Genomic DNA, 24,030 nt, shown 5'->3' on the forward strand with positions numbered 1-24,030 from the left:
TTATTTTTCCTATTACTGTACAGTACTTATTCTGTAAAGAATATCTTCAGAACAACTTGTTTTAAAATGCCTAAAAACTCAAATTACTGTACAGTAATTACAAATGTATGTAAATATTTGTTGTGTACTGCATGTAAATATTTGAATGTATATATTTACTTGGTATTCAAACCCAGGGCAAAAAAATACTCATCCAGCTTTCTTGGATAAAAAACTGGAGTGCAGCTTTTGAAATCAATGGTTTATACAGTAAGAGCCCTGAAATCATGTCATTTTCTTAATTACGCAAAGACTGCCAGAACCTTCCACATATGCCTCCTGCATTTTATATTCTAGAGTTGTGATAATATATCATAAGCTGGCCAAAGCAATTTAGGTCTGTAAGAAAATTAAGAATGCACTGAAAAGGAGGTGGAATTATTGAGTTTCATTGCTCTCATAATAGATGACCTGTTCTAATATAAATGACTAACACTCATACATGGAACATTGGGTTCTCAAAACTCTGTCTCCATTTCCTGCAGACATCAGTGAAGTGGTAAAGTAACCTGAAGTCCCATCCACCTGCTCCCCCATTTCCCCAGCGGTCTCTAATTGCCCCGAGTTTGATACAGCTGGGGTCCTCCACAGCAGCTGCCCCCACACTGGCGGGACCACAGACAGAGACACGGCTCATTTATCATTTGTGAAGCATCCCCAGAGCAAGGCATTTAGGATTTCCCACTGCAGAGAGCCCGAGTGAGATGGGAGGAATCCCCTCTTCGCGGTCTCAAGCCATTTTAGCTTCTTGTCACTCGTCAATCCGCAAGCTCTGCTGAAATTCATTTTCATACTTTAAAACACTGCACTTTGCAGGGGAGCCAACCATTCAATAAGACACTTGGCTCCATAAATTGTTCTTTTTTCAACGTACCAATTCATACACTACACCCTGCACGGAACTGTGCATATAACAGGACACTTAAACAAGGAGATAAGGTTTACTTGAAAGAGGGTGAGAAATACTGGTATGACTCCCCTTTAAACACTACAAAAAACCATAAAACAACACGTATGAAACCCACAAAGCAAAATAAAATTTCACAAAAGCACCGGGACCACTGTTACTAAGCTGCATCTGTAGAAAGTTCTTGTCAGCTCTCAAGTCCTTAATGGTGTTTTCCCATCATTTGCAACCTGATTTCACTCTAGCTGGAGCTGTGCTCTTCAGCTTTGGACTGAAACTATGTGTTGTTATGGACTGCAACGGAAAACGACGGGTCTGTAATAGCACTTGCAAAATTGGTCATGCAAAGGATGACTCATGTCATTATACTGTGTTGCTTAGGGCTCATGAAGGAGTTATGGTGGTGTTTTTGGCTTTATTCTAGTAAAGCGTTACCAAAAAGAATCAGAAAAAAATCATAATGGCCACTGTACTTTGTGTTACTACGCAAAAATGAAACAAAATGCTAAAACACCATCGGGTCTCTTTTAATAACCGTGAAAAATTTGGAAGCAAAGCAAGAATGCCATAGACGGATGGCCTCTCAGGCAGGTGCAGTACCTACCACATGTCCAGACAGGTGGAGTAGTCTGTGGAGCCCAGGAGCACATCTGGAGGTCTGTACCACAGAGTCACCACCTCGTTGGAGTATGTGTGGCTGGGGACGGACTTGGCTCTTGCCAGGCCTGTGAGAGAAACACCAAGAGATATGACACTACAGCGATTACTTGAACCAAGGAAATCAGCAGTAAAATATTTTCCATATTGCTCCTCATTCAAAGTTGTCTCTGTAGAACCGTACAACCAATTTGAGAGTGGCTTTGTATAGCCAGCTTGCCTTTTACCGACTTCAGAATTCAGAGCTGCATCTGCCTGTTCAGAGGTTGTGCAGTTATATAAGCCATGTTGTCATGCTTTGTCCTGCATTAGCTGTATAACCCAAGAGGTGGTGCTTCATAAATGACATATCACTGAGGGCAGTACATTGTTACTGGGAAATTATCAAACAAAATTCCATGGCACCATGTATACCACAATTATGGGATTACTTACCACAGAAAACTTCCCTTTTCACTATCTATGTTTCATGGAAATCCTTTCAGCAGTTTACTGAAAGAAGCCTAAATATAGACAGGCACTGGTCTACATTTCAAAGAACAATGAATTAAATAAGTTTGCTCTATTTTCACAAAAAAACAATACCTGCCCTGCTTGTTTCATGTGTTTTATTTTTAGTTCCCAAATAACGGTGACAGCTGATGCTCTTTATAAGAAATATCTTGCTAGGGGTTATCATTTGAAAGACACTTCCAGGTTATTTACATTTTCAATATATTCAAAAGTTTTATTTTATATGAAAAGATAAAAAATTAATAAAACTAAAACAGTTTTGTGAAACAAAACATCTCTGTGATGTGCCAGACATCCTAATAATATATTTCTGACATTACAGCAATATCCTGTATGGCTAAGATAATAATAAGATAAGATTATTAGCTTTGGATGACAACCCAAAATATGCAGCTCATGAATATTTAAGACTTTAGCATTGTGGTAAGTCCTTTTTTATCACAGTTGGAATTTTCTAATTAAAAGTGTTTTACATAAAAATACTCTTCCACCCATCTGATTGAACAGCTTATTGTGCACTTTGTAAAAAATGCAATTAACAAAACACGCACCATTTAGAGTCTAGATTGAAGATCTATGCATGAACTGAATCTAATGTAGCAATAATGTCAAATATCTTTTTGTGTACAAGTCAATCTAGTAAGTAGAGTAAATAAAAAGGAAAGAACTGACTGAGCACACGAGACTAGGTGTCAAATGGAGGCGTCACAGGTACGAGCCTGTAACATGTCACCAGCCGACAGCGACTGGGATTGATGACACAGTGACCCCAGTGAACTCCCTCTCCTCCCATCAGTGCTGAACCTCTCGTACAGGCCTTCTTCAAAACATCAGCAGCTCGAAGGTCACTGAGTCAGCCGACGCTTTCTAATATTCCATAACCATACGTGTAGTTAATAACTGAGACCTACCAAACATACTTTTCAAGATTCCCGCCAGAGTTTAGAGCAACTTCTAGCACAATTAAGGTATACTACTGAGGTACAGCTTCGGCAGTTTTCTTTTGAAGACTCTTAAGAGAAGTAATTTACGACAAATCTTTTTTTAACGGCAATATTAAAAACATTGAGTTTAAAGGCTACCAAGAGTGGAGATGATAAAGGCAAGTATTATTTATTCTATGGGATGTTTAGCAGCAAATACTAAGGGTATGTCTCAGGAGGAATGTTTGAGGTAGAAACTTAGCGTCGTTGGGTACTTGCAGAATAGTGTGTACTTTGGGTTTCGGGGTCTTTTCAAACTCATACAGTATTTACAAAGAGCGTTACGTGAAAGTGGAGACTGTATGTTCGCCCAGCTCAGTGAGAAAATAACCTTCTCTATTGATCCAGGGGCGGTTGCCATGGCTACACCACATGATAAGCTCCGTTATCTTTTAAGAAAAGGACACAGCCCACGGGCTGACATTACATCTATATAGGTATTTAAAGTCAGTTTTAAAAGATGTACAACACAACACAAAGACACCTAGCTGTGTGTAAAAGTGGATGCTTTGACCAATCCATTCCACCAATTCAAAGCCAATACTTTGTTTCCAAAGCTATATATCCACATAAAGGTCAGTGGACCTGCGGACTGAATAATATATGAGCGCGGGTCTGAGGCTCGGATTCTGGCTTATTATTTCTTGGAAAAATCAGAATACAATTTACAGTAGTTATCAAAGTGTAAAAATATTACTGGCTATTTTTTTCCATCGCTTAAAAATTGTATACGTTCGGTTTTATGTAACCTAGTGATGGGATGTCCATCAGTACAGGCAGTCATAGTTCAGAAAGTTCATAGAATGCATGCCGCCAAGCACCATTTAAGTGTTAAAACCTGTGGAAATGGAAGAGGGTTTTTTTAAAAAAGCCACTGTAATAGACAGCAAGTGGATTTGCATGCAGGCATCGGTAGCCTGAAAAAAATACAGCTTCAAGAAACTACTGTCTTTTCATTTTTCCTCTGAAAGCTAAGACCGAGTCCCAAGTGAAGGCTTTTCTTTTACCTTAAGTCATAATTATGATTTAGTCTTAGAACAAATTCAAGTTAAAAAAAAGAATACATTTATGTAAGACACAATGATATTTAATTTTCTATGTGTACTTACAAAAATAAATTCAGAAATCCATATTACTATGATTTTTAAATAATTCTGCGTACATTATCGTGCTTAATGCTTCACATTATAATGCTATATTTGGTATGATTTACATTTATTACTAGAGGACTGTGGAAACTTAATGGCCCTGCATAAAATTTATTTTTTGTATCTTCAGACATCAAGCGCATTTTGAGTTAATGAATGTTATGATACTAAAAAACATTTTACAATTCAAATTGATTTAATTATATCAGCACATAACGTGGTTTATAACAACGGATTGTGTGCACCTCTCAGGTAATTTATTTCCTGTGCAACAGAAACTGCTAAATAGAAAACTAGTCTAATCTGATAGCAGTCATACATGTAGTATTTTTTTACACTTGGTTGATTTACATTCTTCTCTCTATCTCCCTGTCAGTATTTTAATGAATTATGTTTTAAAATAAATGAAGTGTCATGAGTTGAATTTCTGTATATCATGCTTATTAAACAAAACACAGATTCATCTATCAAATTCTGTCCTTGTCAGGCTTATTACAGTTCCTAACAACCTGGCCTAATTTATTCTCTTTTCAGGGTAAACATACTTATTGAGGCAATACCCACATACAGGAAGCAGGAGGAGAGAGTGAGGAAAGGACGGAGAGAGACTTGACATTAAGAAAATACAGACACATTTTGAGACAGGAAGCCTGTCTGCTAGACATGTTGAAGAATCAGACGCTCAAGAGCACTGATGGTCTTTGAAATGGAGAAGAAACTGACCAAGGAGACACTGGTAGAATTTAGTGGAAGATCTCCAAGGCATTGGATATTCCATTGTTGATTGTCAAGGGAAACTAAAAGATAATGGCTCATAAACGTACTGGATGCAAAACGGACAGCCGAACAGTAAAACAATACTGTAAAACAATAACAACCAGGTGCATACGTATCAGAACACGAGGCGCATGAATTCATGAATGCAGATGTCTCTGAGGGTGTCTAGACGGCACCTCTGCAGCACATGGTGCAACAGAAGAACAACTGCACCCCTCAAAGTCAAACTGCATCTCTTCCAACAGCATCATTCCGTTACATACAAATGTACAGTACGGACGCTACCACACCTTCCTGCCTTTTCTGCAGTGTTTTCGCTTTATTTGAATGAATTTAAGATTTTTAGATTTCCGAGACAGGGAGGTGTGTCTTAAAAATTGGTCCAGCTCAGGGTTTTTACTGAAGGTTCCATAAGTCATACAAAATATTTCAGTCTGTCACGGTGATGTTTATGGGACTTGAGTCACTTGTACGGTCAAGGTTGATGGTACGCTAAAGCCCAACTGGTCAACTCAAGACCCCAGTCGAAAGGTTTTCTCTTTGTGTAAATGACCATCTGTTCAATAAAGGGCATTATAAGCATGAAAGAGAATGCTCTCGTCCAGTGTCTAAGCAATAAAAGGATGGCAAAAAGGGCATAACAACTTTGGTATGCTCTTGGCCTGTGTTAGGACACGGATCTAGCTGCACAGTGCAAAGATCCTCAGGTGACCCCTGTTAAACCATCCTAGAGTATCCACTTCCTGCCTGACTATGGATTCCATGCCAGGAAACAGGCTAGACACAACAGATTGGGACTGCTGGTATCCATAAGCGCTTTATAAGTTACAAATACTCTGTGATAGGTTTCCAACAATACGGCAGAGAGTCAATCAATTGCAATATAAAAGGAAATACTATTTCAAACTCCAGGCTGCTCAAATGACTGTGATAATGTATCGTTAATAACATTTTCGGGCTCATGTAAGCTGTTAGATTGATAGAATCCGGAGTGAGGTCTCCACCAACAAAGCAGGCATGGTAGGCTTGGCAAGGATTTGAGTAATGATTTTGTTCCACTGTCTCCCATGCCAATTTGTCAAGGCATGTGTCTACCCTCAAGCTGCTGCCTCTCCACCAAGAGGAGTGATTGGTACTCTTGCTCAAGAAGTCTTCAGTCACTCGTCTTTACTATGATGGCAAGGAGGTGCAATCACTATGTGGCACATGAAATCACAGCTGCCAGGGCAAAAGGGTTTTGTGTGAGAAAAGAGTGCTGGTAATGTCATGTTTGTGACAGACACACGATTAACACATGTCTCAGCAGCCACTTTTAATCTCAATTTTAGTTTTAATTGTAACAGGGTTGATAGAGATTTAATTTACGCTCTCTAGAGGCAGTTAAAAAAGTTTAACCAAGATATAATGTAAAATTATACCAAAATCTGACTTATGAAATGCATTATGAGCAGCTGGAATGAGATGTCAAATTCCTAAAACATCCACAAAATATAGTTTAAACTGCTGGTATCCTGAAACCATTCAATACATGACCAAAAATAATCTTTGATTGCTTATTTTGTCAAAATGTTTGTATCACATTTTTTTCTGAAAGAAAACATTATCTTCAATATTAACTTTATCTGCAATTAATGGGTTTGTGAGAAGTCTCAATATAAAATGGCTCATCTATTAGAAGAGCAGACAAAAATAAAGTATTCAAGTAGGGAGCTGCATCAGCATGCGTAGGCTGCAAAGGAACAGGTAACGGGTTTATTCCATGCTGAAAAGAAAAGAAAGGAAACACAACGTTTCCGCTGTGAAGCCTTCAATTCCTGCAACTTTTGCGTTTCATCATTTTCTCAAAATACCAATATAAAACCAGAAATTATTTTCAGCTTTTTTAGTCATTTAATTGCTTGTTTGTTGTTCTAAACTTTCTATAGCAGATGATGTATTCAAACACAATGACAGTTGGACTTTACGCAAAAAACAAGACCACTGTGTCACCTTTGCCCTTCTTTTTGCACATTTAAACTGAAAAACAACAAAATCGACTGATACACAGACATCTCCTGACTCTCTTGCGTTTCCCAATATTGAACTCTACTGAATTCTCCGCTAGCCTTGTGACTCAGGAGTCAAATGACCACAAAGAGCAGTGCTGTGATGCAATTCAAAGTTAGACACTGTCTGTGATTCAGCACACCTATTCACTTTTGAATCACTTTAGCTGTGCCAATAAGATTGTTTTTGTAAGCTCTTACAATAATGAGACACTACAAAATATTTCCCCATTATTTTTCAGACAATGCACTGCAGAGGGTCGACTGTGACTACCTGCCATTAAAATAGCCCACAGTAAAAGTACAAAAAAAACTGCTTGCACTATTTTTAAAGGCATCATTTAAATGACAGCGTGTATTGAAAAGAACAAACTGAAAGGAAATCTAGCGCATTTCAGTGGATTGTCTGGGATCTGTTGTGTTTAATATACTGTGTCTATTTCCTTTGTGATAGGAATGATGCGCCAGACTGATAACACAATTACTGCTCAACGCAGCTTCATCTCAAAGGAAAGAGCATGTTCCCTGTGCGCCTTCTCTCAAGTGATTAAAGGAAAGGACAGATAACGAAGATAATTGAAACCACAGTGGCAGGTAGTTTCATTGACCTCATCGTAATACTGTAGATAAAGATAACTAAACTCATACACTAAGGCAGTTGATGATACCAGGCAATATGATAGCACGTTTTTAAAGACTATTTTATGTAATGTGTAGACTAAAGTCTACCAAAATAATTGGATTTGGTTTATTACTATATGAGAAATTAGAAAATGTAATTTTTTTCTGGAATACAATAGCAAAACATGATTTGCCTATAACATACAGCACATTACTTTATTAAAAAGTGCAAATTAGTTGTATACTGTATAATTGCACCATATGAACACGACCTTACCAAAAAATTATTTAAGAATCTCTATGAATCTCAAACCAATCAAAATGTAAAGAGTGATATGGAAAAGTGATATTAAAATAAAACTACCAATGTTCATGTGATCGTGGGGAGGGCTCCGCCTTTAGAAATGGTTAGGTGTTGTCATGCATCAGTTTTTGAAAATAACACCATGGGCCATATGTTTAAAACCTTCTCAATGGTTAATCAGCATCTGGCACAAAACAAGTTTTTTTTTTTTTCAAATTAAGCAACATGGACTTGGCAGCCTGACTGCCTCATTGCTGAGAGCAGGACATCCTCTATTGAAATGCCAGACGGGCTGCAAGGCGATTAAGGACCAGCATTGTGGCACTTTGCAGTCCAAGAAGCAGCCATCCAGTATTTAAAATGTCTCTCTCTCCAGGGCCAGACGTTGTTCCCTTCACTCAGAACCAACACACAGGAGTAAAAAAAGACGTGCGGAGTGAGAAAAAAGGCTGAAAAGAAATTCATTTGGACATGTATTGTGAGTTTTGTTTTCATTTATCCTAAGAATGGAGTGCACCAGGTGCAGTACACTTCTCTGGTGGTGATGCTATTACAATTAATTTTTCCAGGGAGCCTTTGTGTGATATCGTCGAAGACACCAAGATTAATTAGTCTCTTTAACAAGAGCAGGCTCAGCCACCCACTGGTAGGAGTGTTTGCTTAATATACAGAGTAATCATGTAAAATATCAAATTTGTATTGGCAGTCAGAACTGGTATTTTGCTTTGGCAGCAACTGTATGTGGCAACCGCTTCCCAATGAAAAGAAACGATTTTCTTGCTGGCTTTTTTTTTTTTACTCATTAAAATATAAATAAAAAGACTAAAGAGCTGACACTGGACCTGTTCCAGAGCCACATTCTGAATATTAGCAGTGAATGAAGCCCCATCTCTGTTCTGCCAGTGGGAATTCTTCCCCCATCTACATCAGGCGTCTTCAGCTGTCAGAGCTTAATTTCCTCACTGCTGAAATGGCAAGGAGCTGCCACAGCTCCAAATCGAGCTCTGCAGCCACATCAACATATTCCAAAGCACAGGACCTCAGCTCATAAAGGAAACCCAGTCAGAAGTATTGTTTTTTTTCTTTAAATTTCCTTTTGACAGTTCAGTTTGCATTCGATACGCTTCATCGTTCTCGCTCACAGGCTCCAGTTCCACTTTGTAAGGATATGATGTTCGCATTAAATACTTTAAAAATATTTTTATGTTTCAAAATATTGCGAACACATGGGAATCAACAGATATGCAGACCCTGGTTTTGATTATTTATCAAGTAAGGTTAAAGTGGAGTAAGAGAGCAGTACATTCGTCATTTTTCCTCATCGCCCTGGGAGCTACCTTTCAGTATAGCGGTCTTCTCTGAGAACATCTTCTAAGAAGAGACAACGGCCAGGCCTTAGGGAATGGCCAATTTACAATCATATGAAGTACACGGAGGACAAAGAGAAAGTGAGACTTAAACAAGCAAAAAGTTGTTGCTGTGCGTATCGGCAGTCGTTCTGAACTTGTGCATCCTGTGAAGGCATTCTGCACACAACCAAAAACAATGAGAGCACCCGAACTTACCAAAGTCTGCCAGCTTCAGTTCTCCAGTGTCACTTATCAGGAGGTTCTGGGGTTTCAAGTCCCTGTGCAGAATGTACCTCTGGTGGGTGTAGGAGAGACCCCGAAGCAGCTGAAATAAAAATAACTGGAACGAGAAAAACAGAATCGCTCTCAGTATTTATATATACCAGCCAATCCAGGACTGTTTGTTTGATCTACAACATACTGAGCAAGGCACAAAAAATGTACAGAATGAACTCCAAAACAAATGACATTGACTTGATCTGCATGACATGTCTCATTTGGAATCTGTCAGAAAGATGAGGCACTCAGTTCACCGATTCAGAGAAGAATGTTAGCTCTGGAGGCTTCTGTAACTGTAGAAATGTCTAAAGTTTACACCATACTGACACAGAGCATGAGATCTTAAAACTGAGGGAAAGGAAAAGCAACAAGTGAATTCATGCTAAAAATCCTGGTTGGGAATGAGACACGTTCTGATCTCTTTTCCATCTGTTTAACCTCCAGATCTCATTAGTATTGCAGGGAATTCACTTTGAACCTAAATCAAGGTTACAAGAATCACACAGTCAATCAGAGATCAAAAGCATTTGACTCGTGGAGTCAAAAGGCTATTTCCGGTTTTACTAATGTACCATTCAATATGAACTGCTTATCTTTTATAATGATTATTAGCATGGAGGATAAATATCTATTTGTCTGTACCAAGCATACCCTTCTCGTTTCCATTCCCATTCCCTAATTCGCCTCTGCTGTCATTCTGCTGTGGGCTACATTCCCTGGATCGAGAGTAAATTGAGGAGAAAAATAGTTTTCTCCTTGGGAGAACACTGTACTCTAAGAATAACTCAAAAGTCATGTATTATAAACTATTAAGAACGCGGTAAATGGTCATCTGCAATTGTTCTCACTCTCACTTAAACCAATCAAGTGAAATGTGCCCTTAAAATAAATAACATTCAAAAATGTGTTGCTTAGTTGATGTTGGGTTAAAGGACTGGGTCATCTTTATAGTGTTGCCTCTTAATTACATTTTCTGTATGAAGTATTTTGAAATAGAAGAAACCCTTGCGACCCCTGAGAACTTTAGAACATATGTACACTTATTAGCCTGCCTGACAACTTTATTGTGTTGTTAACACTTGGTTATTTGGCGTTAGGGGCATCTGGGAAGAGACTGACTTTCTCCAGATATCGTAGCTGATCTGAACCTGTCCATCTGGCTACAGAGAATGGAAGAAAATAGCCTCCAGGCAAAATCATATCTTCTCTAATAAAGGGGCAAGAAGGGTGGAGGAAGAGCTGGGTTCTACTACCACAAACAAAATCCGACCACAGTGGGTACTGAGGGTACACATACAGTCAATAATAGCCAGTGGCACCCCAGGAACACAGGAATATAGATATCAGAGAACTAGGAACTAAGCTGGATTTTTCAAAGAAAAGAGCAGACGTCAGGAGAAAGTCAATGGCAGATTGTGTGTTTGTCTTTAAGAAATTCTAAACTAAACCGATTTATTCCAGTCATAAAAACGATTTCCTCGGGATATGGCTTTCTTTCACACATGAGACTGCTTAAAGAATGAAAATATAAAGATAAAGGGCTAAAAAAAAAACATTCACAGAAAGTTTACAGTTACACGGTTCACAAAAGGACAGTGAAGAAAAGACAGAAAAAGTTTATAGAGAGAGAAATGAGGTTCAGGTGATCATCTGTGACTGACATTCCTTTCCTAGTAGCTGTACAAGTACAGATTAGATTGTATGGTACATGTCACCAGAATCAGGTTTAAAGTTCTCTCAAATATCCTGCAGAATACTCTCACACGTCTCTGGATATTGATTCATGGTAGACAGCTTTAGGAAACCAATGGCTCATGGTTTTGCTTCCGCTTTATTTTTATAAAAGAGGCAGAAATTCTGTGTTTTCAGTCATCAGCTATCATGGCTATGACCATGCAGAAAGAAAAATATTGGAAGCAAGCAAACTATGTCATTTAAGGAAGCTGTGGGTGGCAGTTTAGTCTTAAAATAATAGCAGCGTTCTTAGTGGTTTATAGGTTTTCAACTCTCTAGATACCCTGGGCACTAAGGAAATAACACATGCACTTGAACTGAACGACACTGAGTGGCAAAAGGTTTACCAGCTTCAAAGACTTGTTTGATAAAGGCCACCTCTGCCCTTCCACCTGCTCGTCATCATTAACCAAATCCCAAAGAATTCACACAACCACTTATTTCATACCTACTTTTATCCGAATACATCACAACGCCAAAAGGCTGGACAATGCTTTTTTATCAGTTCGCTCCAGGGATAACTTTAAAAAAATCCTTAGATGTTGCTGCAATTCAGATAGCTATTACAATAGATTTGAAGGAAAAATGTATTCCACAGCTTTACTAATTATAGTTGCCATGGAGCCCTGCTAGCATTCGATTAGGATCAATTCAGCATGAAAAATGAGACCAGTAATGTAAAATTGAGTTTCCTATCTGCAACTTATACTGTTATGCGCAATCAGAAACCAAGAGATAGCGATGAATACAATTTTCTATTTAATATTGATCTTTATGACATTGTTTTATTTTCTTTCAAACAAGCCCTCTTTTTAAACAATTTCAAATAATTATTAAATGTTCTTATATCATAAGCTGGTAAAAAGATCCTAAGGAAACTTTAGATGCATATTTAAATCTTTAAGATTTTTTCTTCATCTTTTTTTCTAAAACACTTTGCAACTGCTATTGACATATGTCCCAGAAATCGTTTTGAAATGACATCATCCGAAAGAGACTAAAGCCAGTGATATCTTCAATCCAAATACCATTTTTGTAGTGTTCATTGTTATAGATATTTACATTTTGTGCCCCCTACCTGTGTATTTCCTGTTAGTAAATCTGTTTTCTAAACCTAAAGCTTTTTTCCAGTACAGGGTCAGGGGGAACCAGAGCCTATCCCAGCAAGCAACGGGTACAAGGCAGGATACATCCTGGACAGGACACCAGTACTATATCGCAGGGCAAATATAGACATACTGTATATACTTACACCAGGGCCAATTTAACAGAAGCCAATTAACCTACCAGTATGTCTTTGACCTGTGGGAGGAAACCGGAGCACCTGGAAGAAACCCACACGAACACAGAGAGAAGATAAAAACTCCATGCAGAGAGCACTGTGGGGATTGAGCCCAGGGTCCCAGCACTGCGAGGCACCAACACTAACCTCAGCTTCACCGTGCCGCCCTCCTGTTACTAAAGTAACAGATCATTTCTCTGTACAAATTGTTGAATTGTTAACATTTAGAAGTGCATTGGTTTTATGTTAAATTCCCTTTTTGGGGAAAACCATAATCATAGCCACCACGTTGAATGTTTCCAAACTGACTTTGCATGTAAGAAAAGTAAACCATAGAATAAGATTCCAAACCAGTTTTCATCCTTTTAGAACTAGAAATTCGATGTGTCAGAATGGAAATAGATCGCTCACATAAAATATACACACTCTTAGATAATTCAGAAATTCCAAAACACAGACTAGTGCAATTTTTCTCCATCTGGAAAAATGATTTATGAAAGAGCCTTCAACAGTGCACAGAAAGCCATGAGTTTCAGAGCTTATTTGTATAAGTAATCACTGTGTACATACAAGATTCACCCAAACTGTTCCTGTGCCAGACACAGTCCTGAGGTGCAGCAGGCCTGGCCTCTCTGTCAGCTCTGTCAGTAGAAATGATAGCTTCTGTTGTTTGAACAAGACATTATGAGGGTGGAAAAATACAAAACACTTGCCTGAACCAAGCTGAGAGTTTTCTTTAAAATCCCCCCCCCTTTTGTGCCAAATAAATGAAAAAAAATAATTGTAAAACCACTGTTGTTAAATTTAGTTTTCAAAAACAGAAGGAAAGAGCAAAAACACAAACTGCCAATCCATTTGTTTTGTCCATTTCATTTGCATATTATAAAAGCATAGAAACGTTTGTTGGCAATTTACAGAGATTAATATTTCAAATTAAGAATGATTAAATACGGAATAATTTTTCCATGACTTTTTAATGTGATTAATGCCGCATTCACAAAGATGTTCATGTATTTTGAACTTCACATTTACGTGTGATTGCTGCCTCTCCTTTCATGCCTATTTGGACTGGAGACCTGTCAGGAATGTACTTATACACCCAAGTGATCTTCCCAAATTGCACACAGTTCTTTATTTATATATTACAGAGTTAGAATGAGTGTTTACTACACACATGGCTTGAAATCCAAAGTCATTTCTGGAAGACAACATGGGTATCAAATCGACTGAGAACCTGGTCACATCTGTTTATCTAAAGAGGCGAGATTCTCATTTACTTGAAACCATCTGTAAAAGACAATCTTAATCTGGCGTAACATTACTCTGTCAGCAATACACCTGCTTTGTTCCTTGGACTGTAAATGAAAGATGGAAACTTGTTAAGTTGTAATCAAACTCATAGCTTTTGCATTAGCATATCCATTACAGTTAAAATCTATCTCCACGTTCCTCCTCCTGACCAGAACTTTTATTGAAGATGCCATATGTTAAAACATCCTCATCTCAGTCAAGTAAAAAGAAGTAATTGCCAAGATCCACTTAAGGGAAAACATTAAGAATACAGTACTCAGCAGAGACCCATCTATCACCAGAAAGCCACTTTTCCTGGTCATTTTCACGACAAGTCAGCGCCTTCACTAGCAGCAGTCAGGGAAGATGACTGCTCAACCTCTGGATGAGCTGTCAGTCCATCACAGGGTCACAGAGAAAGGGACAACCTAGAACAGCCAATCAAACCTGACCAGCATGACCAGTGTGACCGCGTGCAGTGGGAGGCGCCGCGGCAGGCACCGGTAAAAAGTCAACGCCCCGGTGGGCACTGGTGTGAGGTTAGCAGGGACCAAAAATAACACAAAACAGAGGTGAAAAAGAAGACAAAAAGAGGAGGCGCCGCGGCAGGCACCGGTAAAAAGTCAACGCCCCGGTGGGCACCGGTGTGAGGTTAGCAGGGACCAAAAATAACACAAAACAGAGGTGAAAAAGAAGACAAAAAGAGGGGACAAACTAACAAAAAGGCCAAAAGAAAAAGTACTGCTGTGCTGCGTTACCTCCAGGCTGGGCTTACCCTGTTTAACGGGGCCCAGCCTGGGAAAAAAAGAGCGACAAGGACGTTGGTAACAGGGTCGGTCCAGTCTGGTGAGCAGGGCGCGTACGGTAAAAACAAAACCAGAACCGAGTGCGTAACAGAAATGCGTGTGAATGCCTGCCCCACTGAAAGCGCGTGATGGGACAGGCAAAAAGAAAAATGAGAAGGAAACCTTACGGGGCTGCAACCCCCTCTGGGACTGTCAGTGAAAACTACCCCCTTCCGGGGGCGCCCTGCTCGTCCCGTCGTCCAGTGTAACTTTATAGGACCCGCCCAGCTGGGGCTCATCAGCTGGTAGCCCAAACAGCCAGGACCACAAAGGTGAGGCTCCGCCCCTCTACCAGGGCTCCGCCTCCACACTGGCCACGCCCCCGCGTAATGCCACACCAGGGCAGGCTGGAGGACACTGGACCACAAGGAAGAGGTGGCCAGTACGCATGCAGACTCCAACCAAGCACAGCTGGAGCCCTGAGAACCACCACAAAGTAAAACTCAGAAAAGGTCTTGTTCAGAAAACATTGTGTTAGTTTGTAGTCACATTTCTGCATGCACTTATTTATAAAGTTTCAAAACAGCATTTTCACTACTGCTGACAGATCCCCCTGTGTCAGGGAGAGTAGTGCGTTTGTCAGTTTCAAATTGATCTCTAAGGAATTTGTGGCTTTTGCAAGATGAACACATCTTGGCCAGCTGTAGAGAGAACTGTTCTTTGTTAAAGCTTATCAAGTGCCAATGTAATCTCTACAGTGAGACAACAGGAGCCTGGGAGGCAATGATCCACAGGGGCTTGAAATGTCTGATGAGCTACAAAACAGTAGCTAGGATGACCAGCAAACAGATTAATAGCAAGCAGTAAAAGTGGCTTTTAGAAAATGGATAGATGGTAACAAGGAATTTTCTTCTGAAACATTCCTGTATATTGCCTCACCATTTCATGCCTCACTGTATTTTACCAGGTAGCATTTCAGAAAGTGTTTGGAGCCACTCGGAAGTATAAGTAAACTACCACAGAGACAAACGTACAGTATGTAGTATGCAGATATGCAGCAGTCAGGATGGTTACGATCGAGGGACATAGAAAAGAAATGTGAAGCTAATTCTTAGGCTTTTAAAAAAGCTTACTTTTTACGAAAAGCAAAAGAAGTGTTAAAAAAGTAATTCTAGCTGGAATGAAATTGTAAACATCAGAGTAACAAAAGTTATTGTTTTAACTTGGGAGGAAAGTTACTAAATACATGACAGAGTAATCAGAAAGACCAAAAAAAACAAAAAACAGTAGCAATAACTATCACGTTATAGCCTTTCCTATACCTTACAGTCGAGAAGAAATAACTATCTGTGCATAAACAAACCAGAATGTTCATGATCCAAAATACTGAGAGTCCAGGTCAGGGTCTTTATTTCAGTTGCTTAGTCTGTGGAAAAATCTGGGTACTAGCCTGCAATATTGTGGGTTCATGTCCACATTTCAGACCAACAGCCAGGCACCACCAGTGCCACCATTGTCTAGATGGACATGGGTGACTTTCGTACATTTTTACTCTGCCCATCCCTTTAAACAGTCTCAGCCACTTAGTATGATAACAGACAGCACAGACAAGGACATTATCTCTGGAGTAGAGGAGTGAAAACAAAACTGGGCAAAGGTGCACAAAGGTTCAGGATTATGATTTGGGAGAAAAATCCCCTTTTAAACCAGACCAGTCCACCACTTACAGCCACAGCACATTCTTTACTTAGTCAGCTCCATTATCAGAACTGTGCAACTTCATTTGCTAACTAACATTTATTGGTGGTTGAAAACTTAGCTGAAACATGTGGGTACAACTAGACCATCACAAACAAGACAGAAAAAACCTGTCGGAGTGTTACGAAGGCAATGTGCTGTCTATTTTTATGAATAACCTCCGTTGTCTATAATCATTTCAAAATCAATGTACTCTTCTTTATCCATCCAGTAAGAGTAAGTTTCTCATTCAGGTAAAAGTCTTGGCTATCCTTTGTGTTTACTGTAGGTTATTAGGGAATAGGTTGTCCTTTACATACAATTTGTTTGTGAATATAGACTGAATATTTTTCCAAAAGCCCCCTATTTTTCAGGATGGCACCTATACCTTATAAATCCTACATTATACATTTGCGTTATATAAAGATTTTGATTCATGGATGCTGGGATCTGAATGCATTCCCTGCCTAAGGTGCAATGACAAAACTGTAGATGATTTCTCAAAATGGGGGTAAATTTAGCTACCTTTCCCATTCCCAAGATGCAAATCAAGATTCTCTCTTCTGTCTGTATTTTTACTAAAAATTGTTCTACTATTATAATAAATTATTCTGTCATGTACTAGTCCCTAGCCTCAGGTTTTAGTAAAATATCGATGCAAGCAGTATTCTATACAAGCAAAAATATTTCATAAAACGTATGTGTTAATGCTGTACCCTAAACACTAATACTGCTGATATCTGTAGTGTGAGAGTCTGCATTGGTAACTGGTGGCACATATGACTCTGGCCTCCTACAGTATGTACACTGAATCTCGAACTGGAACGGGAATAAGGTCCTACACTATCTGACACGATGCCTGATGAGGGACCGATATTCATTTTACACTGACATTCCGCTCTGCTGCTATCTGACAGGAAAATAAATTGACTGTATATCTCTCTTCCAACATCTACGTTTGATAGTCTCCTTTTTATAAAAAATAGGACCTTCATTCGGCAAATACAAAAATGCCAAGAAAGGAATCCACATTTCATCGGTTAACTTATGACAGAAAGAATATTAATGTGAAATGTTTTAGAGCATCGCTTATTTTTTTTGGAACTCTGTCTAAATGTAATGCAGCTCTAAGTGTCTTTATTACTTAAGGCTTATTTTTGCTTATTTTTGTTGTTTAAACATATACATTATCTAAATGCAATCATAATAAGTGCCACTCTGTATTCTCAATACATTTTTAGATATAATACAGGTATGTTCTGCAAGCAATGGATTTTATATAACAGTTATTCCACACTGCAGGGGAAAGGTTTTCTACTTACTAGCTAAATATAATAAGTCTCTTAGCCCACTTAAGATCAAAGATAAAGCAATTTCTCTCTGTCTAACAGCTTTTCTATTCACATTTTCTAGGTCATTGGTTTCCATGGCCTTTTGCTGAAAGTGCTGTAATTCAGCCTTACTTTTTTCACATTTGAGAAACCCTGTATATTTTTGTTTTCCAAACAACCTGATTTTATTTTCTTCTGTGACATGTGGACCCCTTACTCCACTAGTTAATTGGTTAACCAACTGCACGATACAGAGAACTGTGGAGTTAATTCGCCCAAGGTACTAGGTGAATTTCCCGGGACAGCTAATCACAATACCTCCCAGAAGCTGAAAGGTCTGAGCTGTGGTTTAGCAAGTCTGATTCCTTCATTTTTTTCTAGCCTGTTGAAAACTCCTGGAAGATTTGGAACAGCAATATTATTTGCATAAGTCAATTAAAGGTTTTACAATCAACTGTAACAAAAGACAGGGGTCAATAATGTTTAAGGCAAAGGTATTCCAATCATTAAATTATTTTGAAATTGTAAACTACTTTTTTATAAAAAGTGTGAGTGCATTTAAGACAGGAAATCAGTTAAGTCATCCTGGATAATGGAACATCCAACCCCTCAATTACATAATTGGTATAAAATGCTGTGCCAAAATCCTGCACTGATTTAAGACATTTGTAACTGGAGACAGATAGTCGAAACTTGGATATAAAGGGGGTAGAGCACTTTCAAAAGCACTCATTTGAAATTAAAATTAATTTTGAATGCTGGCAGTTATACAGTTTTTTCAGCTGAGTCTACATTCAGCTTTGAGGTTTACTTTTACTGTCTCATTAGAAAAATGTAAGATGTTAAAACATGAAAAATAATTCCAAAGCTCAGTTGTGTCATCGTAATACCTAGGTTGTAGGATGGTTGTAGGATGCTGGAACAAAACAAATCTACATTTGTAGGAATCTACAACACATTAAAAGTGTTTTTTTTAATCTCACGTTCCACAATTCATTAATAGTGTACATGCAAAACAACGTATTATGGGGATGACTTATAATGGTATATGGTATATGATATCATAAGATGCTGACGTTCATTAATTCATATTTTCACGGCTTACTCCTGGCGAGGGTCAGGTTGGTAACAGGCTGAGCAGGGCAGACCAGACTTGCTTTACTCCAGCAACAGCCTCCAGCTCCTCCTGGGGGATTCTCAGGTGCTCCCGGGTCAACTGAGAATTATAATCACCTCGGAGGCATCTGGGGGGCATCCTCAGCAGATGCCCGAACCACCTCAGCTGGCTCCTCTCGATTCAGAGGAGCAGTGACTCTACCCCAAGGTCCTCCCGACCTGCCAAACGTCTCACTCTTTGGTGACAGGGATCAGACAGGCAATTCGAACTTAGCTTTGGCTTACAGTTACAACAGCTGGCCAGGACAGTTTTCCACACTGCATCCTTGCAATCTTTTCCAAATTACCCACCAAGATGCTGGAACTCGCCCTGAACACTGCCGGATTAGAGCCTTTGTGAAAAGAGGATCTATTCCCTGTGACCTGTTTAGCGACCAGACATACCCAAGCTTGACTTCTGAGGGCTAGCCAACATGTCCATTTGTCATTCCCAAAGGCGAGGTATTAATGCTGATTAAGTCAATGAGGTATCGACTTAGACTTCTGCTCAAAGGTTCCAAACACTTAATTCTTCACCTGGCTTCAACCAAGCCAGATATGCTCTTATAAGTAAGATGACATTTAGATTGAAATGGAGTACATTTAAACATTATTGTAAATGATTCAGATACTGTACCATTAAACTTACCGCCTTGGGGATGAAGAAAGTTTTTTTTAAAACAGAATTCTACTGTTATAGGAACAAGTAATAGGTTTATTCCATGCTGAAAAAAAGAAGAAAGAGAACACAACGTTTCGGCCGTGGAGCCTTCTTCAGGTGTGAGTTTCTTCACACCTGAAGAAGGCTCCACAGCCGAAACGTTGTGTTCTCTTTCTTCTTTTTTTCAGCATGGAATAAACCTATTACTTGTTCCTTTGCAGCCTACACATGCTGACGCAGCTACCCACCTGAACTTCTACTGTTATAGATTATTATAATACAGTACACATACACTGTACTGTATTATAATAATTTGTAGCACAGAACATATAAACTGAATATAAATCTATGTCTCTCAGCACAGTAAGACCTCACATTATTAGCCATAATTATTATTATTGATTTTTGGGTTAAGTAGCAATGCAAAAAACAATGATGGCCCATTTAATGCGCTCAAAATGAGTTCTCACCTAGAATAATCAGCAAATTAGTTAAAACTATTAACATTTCTGTTGCAAATGTGTTGATTGTTTGTTGCTTATCTTTGAAAGAATTTACCTCACATTATTCAGCTGAATTTAAACAAACTGCAGAAAAGGAAAAAAATATTATCTATGTTAATCATGAGGAAAAAAAGGTAAAATTGTTACATAACTTGTGTTAAGCCTCATGCCTCACGCCATGCCTTTTGGACTTTTTCCAAACCTCATCCTCTCTTTCAGACAGAAAATAGTCAAATAGTCAAAAGCAGACAAGGACATTTTAAATGAGGTTGCAAGCTTCCTATAGAAATCTCAGTTATAACCTAAAATAGTCATTTAGTATAAATCTGGGCACACCTCTTTCATTTCAATTTTACTCACATACTGAACATCGGTAGCACTGTCAAAAGGGTAAACACTTAGTGCATTTTGCCTTAGTGTTCAACCAGGCCACTGCTTTTCAGCAGGTGTTATTTAACACAAATACCCATTTAAAAACGATGCTTTCAAATGCCAAAAGGAAATGTTTCAGCATCTATTGAAATGTAAAGAATGAGCTGCATCCTCAAAAGAATAATAACTTTCATCGAGCTTACAATAACAGATACAGAAAATTCTGTTAAACTTTCACAAAATAACTGTTGTGAAATGTCTAAAAATACAAAGATAGGAAAGGAACAAAAAAACTGAACAATGTTGTGGCTCATTGCTCCACATGGGTCAGCCCAAGATTATATAAGTGCCGGCTGTTTCTGCCACCTACCTTCACATTGTCTGGATGAAGACCCCCAGGGTGCTTGTCCATGTACTGGCACAGATCCGTGTGCTGAAGGAAAAAGAAGGGAAGTTTGTGTCACTTGACAGCTTGGTCTTCAGTGAACCAGTGAACTTTCTCAGAATATTGTTCAGAGAGCTGAAAAGGAATATCCTGGTCATACATCTATTCCTTTTAAGTCCATACATCCTTGTGAGGGTTGCAGTCTTTCACAGTTTGGCCTCTCCGCTCAGGGCTCGATTGCTAGCCACTGCCATGTTTCCTTTTATGTTCCTTTTTAATCAGTCAGATTTAATTCTTTAAACTGCAGACCAAGTCTATCAATTTTACCAGTTCCTACTATTTTTTTTTTGTCTTCAGGGATGATCATCATATTTGAAATCACCCGGTATTTTATTTTTATTCCCACCACCCAAAATTTGGAAGATGAAATAATAATCCTTTATCTATCCCCAATTCATCGTTTGAACGAATATACTGTATGTTCATTAGTAACAACATGAATAAGAGGCTTACAGCACTGTTTACTCTCACACATTTGTATATAGTCCATATCCACCCATTTTGAGACATTTCTCCAGAAATCTGAACTTACATTTTTATATCCTCTAAAATTAAATAGTCAGTTTGCTTTCAACTCCTTTACCAAGAAGTGGAGACAAAGACCATATACACAGTAAATTTAGAAATGCACAATAAACATTCCAAAACCAATCACTTCCAATCAAACTGCAAACCCAGAGAAAAAAACCGTATGGTTTCAATCTTGGCTGCAGGACTGTTCAGAGGTCACAACTGGCCAGTCAGAGAGTTCTGTGTTGTGCTGTACACTAAATTACCCACTTGGCCAACTGAATACCACTGAATATTCTCTAAACAAGCGTCGTCCCACAAGGTGACAACAGAAATGAAGTTTTGTTTGAACCATTGTTTAAAAAAAACAATCATAAAAAAGCTTACTAAGCAAGATCTTTTTTTTCTTTTGCTTTAATTTATTATTGGTATTAAGTTTTCGTGTGTAGAGTATTTCAGCTGTGCTCTCTATTAATCTGCCTAAAGGTGAACAGGGGTATCTGCAGTGACACAGAACAATGTGTAAGCAACTTTCACAAGGAAAACAAATTACCTGGTGCTGCTCTTTCACATTTCTATATTAAAGACTTTGTTGCTGAGGGCCAGAGAAACCCGCAAAATTCTACTGTTAGTTATATCAAGATAAATGTGCTTTTATAATGAATAATTCAAATAGATTACAGATTCTGTGCACAGGCTGTCAGTCTTACTTAGGACTGTACTGAACTATCGCTCTTCACCTGTCAATCTTTATTAACCACCAGCGAAGACAAAGAATTGATTATCTTGGTGGAAGGCTCTGTAAGTGAGCAGAAAAGTCTGAAATAAAAGATAAAAGGGAATCTCAGTCCATTAGACTGCTCATCTTTCTTTCCAGGTTCAGCTTTTAGCAACATAGTGGTTCTGTGCTGTGAATTTACTACATCACTTCAAAACTCAAGTGTAGTTGTACAGTAATTCTGAAACTACAAAATAAATGTCAGACTCAATATCTGAAGTAGAACCTTTCTGTATGTATTTATTATACAAGGTATGTTAAGGGCACTAATAAGCTCAGATATATTATTAAATGACTTTTGATTTGTTATTCCTATTTTTTTTCTGGCATGTACATGGGACACTGAACTTTTCCTCCACAGAATATGAGTTTAGGTATAATTATAATGGCAGTAACTCTGGTGTTTTGACTTTACTAAAAGTGATTAAATAATTGCAATACTATACTGTAGGTAAATTAAAATTGTGCTCAGTTTAGAATTTAGTTAACTGAAATCAAAATATTTCCAACAGTCATGTAATTTGACATCTAACATGGTATTATGGAAAGCTAAGTTACAAGCCTTATCTCACCTTATCTAGATAAGCTTTATCTTTTATCTGTTGTGAGCTTTTTTATTTGTTTAATCGTACAGACCAACAGATAATAATTAATAATAATTGCTTACACTTATCTAGCGCTTTTCTGGAAACTCCAGTCAAAGTGCTTTACAGGTAATGGGGACTCCCCTCCACCACCACCACCAGTGTGCAGCCCCACCTGGATGATGCAATGGCAGCCATAGTGCGCCAGAACGCTCACCACACATCAGTTATCAGTGGGGAGGAGAGCAGAGTAAGGAAGCCGGTTCAGAGATGGGGATTAGTAGGAGGCCATGATTGGGAAGGGCCAATGGGAAATTTGGCCAGGATGCCGGGGTTACACCCCTACTATTTTCAAGAAACACCCTGGGATTTTTATGACCACAGAGAGTCAGGACCTCGGTTTTACGTCTCATCCGAAGGACAGCGCCTGTTTACAGTGTAGTGTCCCCGTCACTATACTGGGGCATTAGGACACACACCTCTTCCAACAGCAACCTTAGTTTTTCCCAGGAGGTCTCCCATCCAGGTACTGACCAGGCTCACACCTGCTTAGGTTCAGTGGTGATATGGCTGCTCAGAGTAATATAATGCAACTCAAACTGTAAAAAGTCAAATTGCTGCATGTGTATGTATACTTTCAGTTAAGTCATATTTCAACAAATATAGTAATCATATTTGAATTGTTATTGAGAAAGCCTATATTTTGCTAGAGAAAAGAAGAAACTGCAGAAAATATGTAAATTTGTCATGTATTATTTTCATAATTTCATTTTCTAACCAAACCACTAGAGGGCTTCTCATTTTTTACACTCAGAACACTATAAATCATGCTGCACATTTATATTCCAACTTAATTATTGTTTACTTTCTTACCATAAAATAAATTGATTTGGTTTTCAAGCAGTTTTTCTATAATCGTATTGGTAAAGAAATTTGTTTCTGGAGTCAAGTCACTTCAAACCGAGTCTGACTTAAGGACAAAAATTAAATTAGGCTTTCACTGAGAAATTCCTATTAAGAAATTCAGAAACCAAGAAAGCAACACTATTATTTAATGGAAATATGCAACTTTAGCATAAGCACAATTTCAGAATAAAGCATTTTTTTCACTCTGCTTCCTTATAGAACCCTAGAGATTGAATACTATAAATGTAACATTTTGCTTAGTAAGTGCGATTAAATGTAATCTAAAAAAACAGACTAGAATCACACAATGTTATTAAAATAAAACTGCATAGAGA

General features: G+C 38.4%; 1 protein-coding gene across 2 annotated transcripts in view; it reads right to left on the bottom strand.

Moving 5' to 3' along the window:
• The window catches only part of cdk14 (cyclin dependent kinase 14), a 178,504-nt gene that overhangs the window by 91,727 nt on the left and 62,747 nt on the right, over positions 1-24,030 (bottom strand). For both annotated transcript variants that reach the window (XM_006636009.3, XM_015358006.2), the window contains 3 exons: positions 20,843-20,905; positions 9,560-9,683; positions 1,551-1,671 (listed from right to left, as the gene is read on the bottom strand). In XM_006636009.3, coding sequence (XP_006636072.1) covers positions 1,551-1,671; positions 9,560-9,683; positions 20,843-20,905 — 308 coding nt within the window. The remainder of the gene's footprint in view (positions 1-1,550; positions 1,672-9,559; positions 9,684-20,842; positions 20,906-24,030) is intronic.

This window comes from Lepisosteus oculatus, chromosome 10 (genome assembly GCF_040954835.1).
Source record: "Lepisosteus oculatus isolate fLepOcu1 chromosome 10, fLepOcu1.hap2, whole genome shotgun sequence".
Classification (NCBI taxonomy): Eukaryota; Metazoa; Chordata; class Actinopteri; order Semionotiformes; family Lepisosteidae; genus Lepisosteus; species Lepisosteus oculatus.